Here is a 12,500-nt window from a genome sequence, read left to right as displayed (position 1 = left end):
CTCAATAAAAACATAGATAATCAATATCTCTAAAAATTCCGGAACTCCATAAACACGGAAAGCCGAGAGTGAAATAATCCGTTAAGACGAAAATGTCGGCTTCCTGAAGGAAAGACCGACCGTAAAACACTGAGTCAGGGTACTTCGCAACTACCCTAAATACGAATACGAAAAAGAGAAGTACAGAATCAGATTCTCGAAAAAGGAAGAGAGAGCAAGATCTAAGAACGTATCTAGCTACCTTAAGTGAATTACCAGAGTGAGAGGAATAAAAGCTATTCGCTTTTTCGGTTTTATCTTTTTAATTTTGCTTGTCAGGTCTACCGACGGTTGTGCCACGTCCTTTCTCGTTAGTGGCAGGAGTCTGGTCTTAAATATGTTGCAATTTCATGTGTTTTATGTAAATAAGTAGTATAAAAAAACGTCATTTTTTTCTTTTCTTTTTTTGCTTGTGATTAACGCACAAAAGCCTGTACCTTGCTCCCATATTTACATATACTTGCGCCTCTCATTTCTTTTCTTCTCCTTTTCCCATGTCTACAGACGTGATCAACTACCCTAAGGTCGTTGACCCGACCTTATATACCAAACAAGGTCGTGGGCCAACCTTGTTTCTCTCGAGTCTGCGCAGCAAGACTCGTTTTACTGGAAATGGTCGTCTGCTCTTAAAGACGTTAAGGCTTTTCCTTTAGACTTCTAAGGTTGTTCGTGTGTAATAGAATTTAAAATAGGAGGTTTTTACAATAAAACAAATAACATACCGTACAGAAATAAAAGAAACCTTATATATACATGATTTTGAATAATAAAAATAGAAAATACGTGGGCTAGCCAACAATCCAAATGGAATTTTCCGTCTCCAGTATCCAAAAAAGGTCCGCTCTCAGACGTTGATGATGTTCTTAAAAACTCCAGGCCCGTTTGTGCATGATCAAGGTCATCCTCTTCCTCAGCTTGGACCATATATATACATATATATATATATATATATATATATATATATATATATATATATATATATATATATATATATATATATATATATATATATATACACATATATATGTATATATATATATATATATATCTATATATATATATATATATATATATATATATGTACAGTATGTATATACATGTTTATATATATACATATATATATTTATACATATATATACATGCATATATATAAAAATGTATATATATACATATATATGTAAATATATACATATATATATATATATTCATATATAAGTATATATGTGTATATATATGTGTATGTGTGTGTGTATGCATATATATATATATATATATATATATATATATATATATATATATATATATATATATATGTATATATATATATACGTATATGTTTGTGTGTATAGAGTCATATAAATGACATATAGACGTATTTATTTCCTTCAATGACCAGGAGAGATCAGCTAATTATAGGCAGGCAAAGGAGGAAAGTTCCGTTCCCGAAGGAGCTCAGAAATATTTGCCACAGCCTCTGCCATCACTAGCTTCTGCTGAGGGGTGTACGGGTCGGCCTGCAGGCAAAACGGAAAACGATTTGAAAAGAATGAAGGGCGTGGTCGAAAACGATAAGAACATCCATGCATAGAATAGGGCCATTAGGCGATGAATTCTAGATACCATAGTTTAGAAAGAAATGGGAAATATTTCAAACAAAATTTTCAGCATCATAGATCAAAGGAAAAATCAGTCTTAAACAGTGACCTGTCTCTGCAGTCCCAAGGCGATCCCTTGCGAGTGGTGTCGCAGGCAGGCCAGGCGAGCCTCGTCCGCCGGAATGCCGAGGAACGCGAGAGCTCTCCGCACCTGCGCGATCGGATCCGCCTTCAGCACCTCGTAGGGGATCACCAGCAGTCGCCGGGAGTACACGAGTCGGTCCGCGGCCAACTGTGAAATTCGTAGGAAACATGTGCATCGAAATTCTACGTTCCTTAGCCGAGCTATGGTCACCGTATGATAAATGCATCCAGAAACCTTTCCCCTAACCATAGCTAAGATGACTTCACAAATAGTGTTCGTGTCGCTATCCAATTAAGTGTTCTCAGTTCGCAATGAGACCTGCTTTTTACTGTGATCTTTTTTTTTTTTTTCTTTTTTTATCGCACTACAGGTGAACATTCCAATTATAAACTGGGAATACATGTAATGCATATGCATAGATAGCGGGACATAAATTGTATCTTAGCCAATCAGCCTATTATAATATGCAAATCAGAAGGACGAGTTAAAAATTTTGAACACCCTCTCCAAAGTTTTAACACCTTTGAATCATTAGATGTTTTTATATTCCTCTTTTTAACCTTATCAAGTGACCTTAGTATGTTAGATGAATACCTTTGTTGATGTCTGTACGGTATAATACAACAGATAAAGTTTTATTCGTAACTGCTGGTATCAGCCAGTATTAAAGTGGTTTTCAGTGAGCGCACTGGTACTGGTGTCCCTTAACCAATATCAGTCTGTTTTATGTGGAAATCAAATCAGTGTTGATTTTACATGGCAAATGAAATAATGGTCTCAAGGAATCCCTTGGCCAGCTCTGGAACTTCACTACTTGCCACTTTGGAGACTTTCTTGAGTCCGAGTGATAAAAATGGGAACTGGAATGACCCCGGAGCTCCTAGATCAAGCCATCATCATGTCGCGTCACTCCAGTGACGCAACCAAAATAAAGCAGGCTCTGTGAGATTTCTTAGGTCAGAATCACAACAATTAGGAACTTTTGAACAATTCGATAGGATGTGGTCCATTGTTTAGGTTTCACCACAGTCGCAATTAGCATTTTCCAAGATAATGCACGATCTGTGAGATTTCTTAGGTCAGAATCACAACAATTAGGAACTTTTGAACAATTCGATAGGATGTGGTCCATTGTTTGGGTTTCACCACAGTCGCAATTAGCATTTTCTATATAACCCCATCTTGTGAGGCTAGCACGCGACTTTACACCGTGCTCTGTTGAGTGTGCACCATTCTTGAGTGGCACTGCAGGGAACTGGTTTGGGTCGGATGTCCTTGCCCATTGGTCTCTAATTGGTTGCAGTCCATTTATAGTGCATCCATCGCGGATCACGGTGCCTTTGACGTGCATTGCAAAAGAATCTTGATCGAAACATCGCCAACAGACGAGAATAGTGACCTCCTTTTTCGCAAGGTCCTTAATTGGTGTGAGGCACAGCCTTTTCCTAAGACCTACTGAGGCATTTCTTATCAAGCAACTCCGGAGGTGGAAAACGAATACTGATAATGACAAAGAGCACTTCAAAAAGATTAATGGTGAGGAACCTGCTGTAGCTCTGTCTTGAATTTCCAGATTCGTGTCTTGGTGGTATATGGCCGACCTTATATTGTGTATCTCCTGCGGAAAATGGTCTTTCAAGAATATGTCACTAATGGCCACCAAGATGATAATTGCACTCTACAGGTATCTTATCTTAACTGCAAAGAAACGCAACCAACCCCTAAATCGCGCAATAGATGCAGATTTTCGAAAGAAATGTCGTGACGAAGCCCCCCCAAGCATTAGCCACCGGGTGTTCCTCCGTGCTTGGGGGAATTGGAGAGAAACAGCCTTCCTACCCTAAGATATCAGATGGAAAGGGTCTCGCAAGGAAGTGACCCACGTGCCATGTGGCAGGATGTGGCTGAAGGCACTGAGGGAGTGAGCAAGGAAGAAAGATATCCTAGAATCGCCACAAAGAGATACATTCCTCAAAGTCTTTTTACCTTTGTCCATCTGGAAATCTGGCGGTTGGCGTGACGGGCAAAATCTGAAAATGAAATCCGATGTGAGTCGTGGCAATAATAGCTGGATAAATCGACTGTGATGGTATTTTGATATGATATTAATGATGATGTTGATGATGATAACATGGAAATGAAAATAATAATGAGAATGATAACAATGATAATAGTAATGATTGTAATAGTATAACGGTTAAAATTATTATGGTAATGATATTAACAATAATTGTATGACTATGATAATGAAAACAATAACAATGATAATAATAATAAGAGCATCACTAATAGTGATAATCACGATGATACTGATATGATGATAACAGATAGAGTAATGATATTAATCACGCAGAGGCACAAAGCTCATCAGCCGCAGCATGAAGTCATGGGAAAAAGCAGTGGCACTTGGGCTGAGAGGAAGTGAAGGTCCACAGGCAGCAATACGGTCCCTTGCCAGGTCTCCTGCACTGCTGATTCAGCGGTTGATATAAGCGCTTTCATGGAGTAATATAAAGCTGGTTAGAAGAAGTTGCACTGCATATTTGTAGAGTTAGAGAATGCTCATGCCAGGGCGCCAAGAGAGGAGTTGTGGTACTGCATGCGGACGTCAGGAGTAGCAAAGAAGTTTGTGCGGGTGGCGCAGGATATGCATGAGGACAGCAGTCTGCATGGACCATGATGATCGTGGCTGATATTGTGATCTGTAGTTAGAGAAGGGGGCGGAGTGAAGAGAGTCTGGAGAGTCGGAGCAAGGCGAAGCACTTAGCACACGTAAGAGAGGGGCGGCGGCGGATTGGTGCAGTTGCAAGGAGCAGAGGTAATGAAGGTGTATGCATTGAAATACTGGGGGTCCACTAGTGAAGAGTGTGGTTGAGATGTGAAGAAGATAGTGCAGGCACTACGGGAGTGGGCGGAGAAGGGTATCAAGTAAAATGAAGGAAAGTTTACGAGACCAGCTATGCTGCACGGCTTAGAGGCCGTGGCGCTGCGGAAAAGACTGGAGGAGGAGGAGGAAATAGAAGCGGAAGCGTGGAGGTCGCTGCGACTTCCGCGAGGAGTGACGAGGAACGACAGGAGAGCGAATGAGTAAATTAGAGGGACAGCGCAGGCAGGGCGGCCTGGAGACGGAAAAGAAGGCCAAGATTGAAGTGGGGTTCGGGCAGAGGAGCGACGCGGAGTACATCGGGAGTGATCGGAGGCTGGAGGCGCCAGACGGGAGGAGAGAGGGGGGGCAAGGGGAGGGTCTGGGGATGTGGCGAGGGAGGATGTGCGGATGGTTGGCATAGCAGGGACGCGGAGGACAGGGCGAGAGGGACACGGATATTCCTCCGTGACGACACCTGACTAGCTAAAAGGAGAGAAAGGTGATGATGATGATAATGGTGGTGATAACAATGATAGTGATCATGATAATAGTAATGATAATGATGATGTTGAAATTGAAAATGATGATGATGGTAATAATAAGGATGATAATGATAGATAATGGTAACAATTACGATGATAACAATAATAATAAATATGATGATAGTTATTGCTCTCTGTGAAATCTCTAGACTTGTGGGAGAATTAAAACTATAAGCTAAAAATAAAGTGGGTTCTTTGGAGTGTGTAAACAGTAATAATAATAACTATGATAACAATAGTAATCATAATACTAATGATTATAATTTTAATAGTAATAATCATAATGATCATAACAATAATGATAATAGTAATAATGATAATGATAACAAACTGATAATGATATCAATAATGACAACATTAATAATAATGATATCAATAATGACAACATTAATAATAATGATAATCATAATGATGATAACAATAATAACAATAATGATTATGATAACAATTATCATGCATTCTAGTTCCAGTGATGATAATGATAATAATAACATTATGATACAGTCAGTATTATTATCTTCATCTACAGCAAGGTTCATCAGCATGTGCTGTAGTTTTGAACATTGCCCTTATCATCATACTAATACAACGTAAACAACAACATGTATACTCACCCTTTGTAAAGTAGGATTCGTAGCTTACATTGTACAACCATCTTGAACCAGATCCTTGTGCCTTTCGGAAATTGTAGAAGGAAACGATGGATCTGTGAAAGGAACCTTTTGGTTACACTTGTGCAAAAACTCGTCAGTCATTCTTGTAGCCAATACACGAGTATTGGCTTCCTGAGCCACTCAATACTCACTAGCCACATTGCCTCGGCTACGCCTTGCATGATCGTGATCTTACAGCCGTTTCATTTTGATATTTCCATTACAGTGTTTACTTATACCCTGCCCGTTCCCCTCTTGCCTGCCCAGGAACGCGATCGCCTGAGACTCGCATGGGCTAAGAGGGGACTCGTTGCAAGCAGCAATGTGCTGACGGTCGTTTTTTTCAATGCATGGTGGGAAATATCCGCAGTGTTGTCACTCATACTAAATACGAATGGAATATTCTTACAATACCAAAATACTGGACACTCCTTACTTGGCAGGATTTCTTAGCAGTAATATAACAGGGACGTCGTCAGGAACTGTTTCTCTGTTGTTGAAATGGATTTTTGTGAGAATGACTTTCCCTTCCAGTTTCACCGGGTCGTTTTTCATATCTGGAATTATAAAGGGAACTGGTACTATAGCCTCTCTGTTTACAGAGAGGCTATCCATTATGTAAGTGCAGATGTTGTATATATGTATATATATATATATATATATATATATATATATATATATATATACATATATATGTATGTATGCATATATATGCATATATATATACAGTATATATAATTTATATATATATATATGTATAAATATTTATATTATATATATATATATATATATATATATATATATATATACATATATACATACATACATACACAAACATACACATACACACATACACACACACATGCGTGTGCTTTGCAATTTTAACACTTGTATATAACGAAAATGGTAATATATACTGCATTTATTCGCCCCTTGCTTTTCTTGCTAAATTTTATATATACACACAAAATCACATACACATTTGATCTCTATATATATCGATATATGTATCTCTATGAATATGAATCTTTATATATATATATATATATATATATATATATATATATATATATATATTTGACTATCTGTATATATATACACACACACACATGTGTGTATATATATATATATATATATATATATATATATATATATATATATATATATATATATATATATATATATATATATATATATATATATATATACGTGTATGTATATAAATATATATATATATATATATATATATATATATATATATATATATATATATATATATATATAGAGAGAGAGAGAGAGAGAGAGAGAGAGAGAGAGAGAGAGGGAGGGCGAGAGAGAGAGAGAGATGGAAACATCCATATCATATCCTAATCCGTCTGATTCCTTGGATACTCTGAGTATCTACTTACCAAAGTGGTAGAGCTTTTCCTTAAAGACAGCTCCCGTGACCAAGCCCGTCGCCCCCTCTATGAGGTAACGAGTCCAGCTGTTGCCAGAGCGCGGGAAAGACACCAGGAACGTTTTGCGGACTTTGAGGGGAAACGAAACATTATACCTGGAAGAATAAGCAGCATAATGCTGAGGATAATGCACGCGTTATCACACACACAAATAAGCAAACAAACTATATGCGTTTCAGCATGAAAATACAATTCGTGAACTAAAAAAACAATCTATACATTGACAAGAAATTGTGCAGTTCCAGTGTCCTGTTCGTGACTCATTTAATGAAATCGCTGCATTTCATTATTCAGTATGTCTTATTTACATAGAAAATTGATACCTTCAAGGACAGCCATCAGTAACTTGTGATAGCTAATTGACAAAATCACATTGAAAACCTACGGGCTGTAAACCCAAGCTTTGGCCAGAACCGCAGAGATTGCTTTCATTTGTTTTAATAATGAGAGTTTCAAGATGATAAAAGCAATATCTATCTTGGTGTTTCCATGATGTTTTGTGGAACGGCTCTGGCATTTAGAATTAGAAACTCATTCCTTTTTTAGTAGAGCCATTGCTTTACTTCTTCAGTGAGCCTCCTCTAAACCCGACATCAACTGTGTAATATCACGAGAAATACAGGCTGTATTCATACACAGCCTGATGGATGTATTACTCCCAACTGACAAACCGTAGTGCAGTCCCATACCAGCGAGTGACAGGAAAAGTAGTTAAAACAAGGCGAAAAAGAATATTTTTTATATCATAATTTCCGTACAAGATATATTGATTACGCTAAAATTGTCGTAGTTGGCCTCTGGGAGACAGAAATAAAGAAAGAGAAGGAAAGGGGAATAGAAGAGAGAGGGGACACAGTAGGAATCATAGATTAATAAGGAGAGAAAGGGGGAGAGAGCAACGACGGGGTAAATAAAAGAGAGAAAGACAAATGAGGCGAGAAGGGCGAGAAACAAAAGGGGGGCGAAAGGAGGGAATTAGAAGGGAGCAACCGGGAGCGAGAGCAACGAGGGGGGTAAGTAAAAGAGAGAGAGACAAATGAAGCGAGAAGGGCGAGACACAAAAGGGGAGCGAAGGGAGGGAATTAGAAGGGAGCGAACGGGAGCGAGAGCAACGACGGGGCAAATAAAAGAGAGAAAGACAAATGAAGCGAGAAGGGCGAGAAACAAAAAGGGAACGAAGGGAGGGAAATAGAAGGGAGCGAGAGAAACGACGGGGCAAATAAAAGAGAGAAGGACAAATGAAACGAGAAGGGCGAGAAACAAAAAGGGGACGAAGGGAGGGAAATAGAAGGGAGCGAGAGCAACGACGGGGCAAATAAAAGAGAGAAAGACAAATGAAACGAGAAGGGCGAGAAACAAAAAGGGGACGAAGGGAGGGAAATAGAAGGGAACGAGAGAAACGACGGGGCAAATAAAAGAGATAAAGACAAATAAAGCGAGAAGGGCGAGAAACAAAAAGGGGACGAAGAGAGGGAAATAGAAGGGAACGAGAGAAACGACGGGGCAAATGAAAGAGAGAAAGACAAATGAAGCGAGAAGGGCGAGAAACAAAAAGGGGACGAAGAGAGGGATTTAGAAGGGAGCGAGAGCAACGACGGGGTAAATAAAAGAGAGAGAGACAAATGAAGCGAGAAACAAAAGGGGGCCGAAGGGAGGGAAACAGAAGGGAGCGAAGGGGAGGCGAATAAAGACTCACATGGAGCAGTCAGGATCTGAGGGCCACAGGGGATTAGTCGGCATGCTGGAGTCGAGCTCTGGCCAACGCGGGGGTGGTAGAGGGCCGTTTCGTTCGTCGGGCATGGCTGTGAAAGCAAAGCGTTCGGAATCATCCCTCAGTCATGCCATTTTCCTTTTGGAGGAATCCGAGCCAGATATCTACCTTTCGGATTATCGTGTTCGTTACCGAGGGTATTTGGTGTGGATGTTATTTTGTCTCGTTTCAGGGAATAGGAAATGCGATTCATTTATGCCACTTTGCATTTACGATGTGAATGGCCGGCCCCCTCCTCTCGCTTATAGATCACGTGCGCACAAACGAGGGTGGGTGTGAAAGCACTGAAGGAAAATTGTTCTCTTTGAACCTGGTTGAATGTGTGAATGTAAGAGAGCCTGCTAATACCAGTCACACACTTACTCTCCTGTTATATCAATTTGATCTGCTTTCTAATCCGTCTTGGATGTGTCATATGAATGGTATTACATTTTGATTAAAATTACTTCTGAGGATTACCTATTAGCTGATGTTTGGAAAGCGGCTCCGGCAACATTTAATCATCCTTCTTAAAGACCATTTCCATACCCACACCTAACACCTGCATTGAGTATTCACCAATCGTTGCTTTCCTTTCGGACACATCTCTGCCTAATGTAACTATTTGACTCAAAGCAACAACTTCCTAAACAGCTTAAATTAAAAATAATTATTTTACCATGATTACTGATCGTAGATAAGAATAATCGCTGCCAATTACTGCATGCCATTTGCTTAAAACCCGACAAACATACATATTTCACGAATCTAATTTGGCAGAAGTCAAGGGAATTTGGAATACCTATTAAAACGAACTTCTCGGATACTTCGTCAGCCGAACAGATTCTATGATAATCTCATCATTCAAACCGAGAGTGAAAGTCTTATAAACAATGAGATTGTTTCCTAAGCAAAGCGCCAAAAATGCTTGAACTTCCAGAGGAGGGAGAACTAATACAGATTGACGGAAAGTTGAAACAAGAACAAAATAGACGGTGGCTGGCCCGACGTCCATGGACACCAAACTCCGAAGAAACAGACAGGTGTCTCGATCACGCGGGAAGTAGTTCAAATGGTGCAGTAAATGGGTAAGGGCTGACTGCTGTGACTCCTGTACACAGGCATAACCCCAAAAAGGAGCCACAAAATAACCTCCCTGCGAAGACATTTTACTGCTTGACCAGTTATCGCTTGCTGGTGTTGGCGGAAATCGACAGAGAAGGTCGAGGGACCATAACGATAAAGGCAAAGTAAAACACGAGGGAAAAGAGCAGGACATCACCGACACTGGAACAAAGGCAGACATTTTACTTCCACCTTCTGAGTCCTTGTTCTTTAAAGCATATTGCACACTCTTGTTAGTCCTCTTATATCCAATATAGTTGTGTTAGAAAATGCAAAAGAGATTTACTTCGAGTCTTATATATTTTTTTATTAATGACATACACGTTACTTTTTAATTAAATTTTCCTACTTACGGATTTTACTTGCATTCACTAAACTACTGTCTTTGAAATGAAACTCCTTCCCCTCCTTCCTGTCGCAAAGGAAATGCATAATTCCCGTGACTCTGCTCGTCTAACACAACCCTGACTCTCCGCTACTTCCTAGCAGACACACTCGCCCAGCCAGGTCCCAAGGGAACACATGGCATGGCCTTCCCTTCAGGCTTTCATGCCTACTGTCTCTTGCGCGGCTACGGCCTAGCGGGGAATAGCCGACCAGTTTCAGAACACAGGCGAAAGGAAACACAGGACCCTAACTCGTTCTTTTTCTGTGTGTGTGTGCGCGCGTGTGCGTGTGCGTGTGTGTGTGCGTGTACGTGTGCGTGTGCGTGTGCGTGTGCTTGTATACTCAGACATTATCAAAACTTGACATCGACAATTGTCGGTTGGCAATTAAATGTTACCCAAATGAAAAAAATACTGTTTCTAGACAAATTTGGTTGAAGTAGACAACATTAGTATATGAAGAGTATCTTTAAGACATTCATTTTCCTGGTTCATTTATCGAACTTATTATTTTATGTGTAATGTATTGCATTTACAAACATCTGTACGGCGCACTCTCTTAACGTGGAAGTTCGGTCTCATCCAGACCACACGTCCCTCTTTAGCACACATTCTCACCTTTCCAGTCATTCTCTGTCTCATCGGCCGCGAATTCATCCCTCGGTGAGATTTGCTGCTCTAGATATCGGAGAGGCAAAGAAACTGCTGTTGACAGGAGGCGGCCATGTTCTGTGCCTTGGAGGCCGCACCAAAGTCTGAAACGTTAGGGGAAAATATGATCTAAGTGACTTGTGTGGTTATATAACTAGCAATTAAACACAGTTTGTGAAAGTATTGGCTAACCACCTTACGAAAATATATAAAAACGTTAGAAGAGAAATGGAAATGAATTTATAGACCAATTTATGAGTTATGAACCAACTAAAGTTACACATGATTATGATTATTCATCCATTTTGCGTCATAGTGGTATTTCACGATGACCTTATATGGGAGGATATAATCTTAAGCAGGGAACTTCGGAGAAATAAAAGACACGTTAATTTGTGGGCAGCAAAAGGTCGCCATATTGAGTGCAGCGAAATGAGATATATTTTTTGAATTGGCAGTGTTAAGAATAAGGCAGACGAACATATGGACAAAGTCACTACAAAATGTGCGAGTGGAACACTTACGTAAACAATATTCCGAAGAGAATGAGTCCAAGTAAATAACGCAGAGAGTTTCTGGGCAGTTCCATCGAATGGGCGGCGCCTCCCGTTATCCTCAAGCGACGGTGCAGACTGAATGAGAAGCTGCAACCTCTGGCGTGGCACCTGGCATTAATTCAGTTGCAGCTGAGAAGGTGCACTCTTGGATTCATTATGTCCTGATTTCTTGTAATTACGAACACTAGACTAACTCATGAATCTTTAATTGAGTCACCAGAATTACGAAATAAGTGGAGAACAGGCTAAGATTCTGACATTTTAAAAACTAGCCTATCATTACGAACCCGAAGTGACCTCAACCACGAGTTTTCACCGAGTGAAATTTCGTTAATCATTATTTATGTATCATGATTAGTAATGCTATAGCATTTATTTCGTTGTCTGTTTAAATCATAATGATAATAATTATCATAAAAGGAAAATCACTGATGATAATGATGACAATGGTAATACCAGTACATGACATACATTCTTTTTTGCAGCACTACTTGATCTCAATAATGAGGATAGATATGATTGTGTTTTCAAGTCAAGGCAGTTGGAGTGGTGGTACAGTTGTTGTCAATATGCACTTGCTCGAGGTGAACGGACATCCCGTAAACCAGTTCACCGATGAAACCATCGCTGGTATAATGCAGCGAGTCAATTCAGTCTGAATTCCATCAACATTCTGACAATGTTGCAAAACGTTGGATCTTTAGGTAATGAATGGAAACACACGTTTCAGC

The 12,500-nt window shown here is 39.6% G+C and overlaps 1 protein-coding gene across 1 annotated transcript; it reads right to left on the bottom strand.

Annotated features, from left to right (window-relative positions):
* Positions 1-1,361: 1,361 nt before the first annotated feature.
* On the bottom strand, positions 1,362-11,854 carry LOC147472123 (sialate:O-sulfotransferase 1-like). Its single transcript, XM_086556627.1, has 9 exons — positions 11,737-11,854; positions 11,180-11,316; positions 8,997-9,102; positions 7,250-7,395; positions 6,277-6,397; positions 5,802-5,893; positions 3,766-3,809; positions 1,744-1,926; positions 1,362-1,553 (listed from the first exon to the last, which is right to left on the bottom strand). Exons 1-9 carry the CDS (start codon positions 11,799-11,801, stop codon positions 1,446-1,448), a joined length of 1,002 nt encoding a protein of 333 aa, XP_086412753.1. The 5' UTR covers positions 11,802-11,854; the 3' UTR covers positions 1,362-1,445.
* Positions 11,855-12,500: the final 646 nt, after the last annotated feature.

This window comes from Penaeus japonicus, unplaced genomic scaffold, assembly GCF_977035675.1.
Source record: "Penaeus japonicus unplaced genomic scaffold, GWHDUDI00000001_assembly GWHDUDI00000003, whole genome shotgun sequence".
NCBI lineage: Eukaryota > Metazoa > Arthropoda > Malacostraca > Decapoda > Penaeidae > Penaeus > Penaeus japonicus.
The sequence above is the reverse complement of the archived record's forward strand: the minus strand, read 5'-3'. Positions and strand labels throughout refer to the sequence as shown.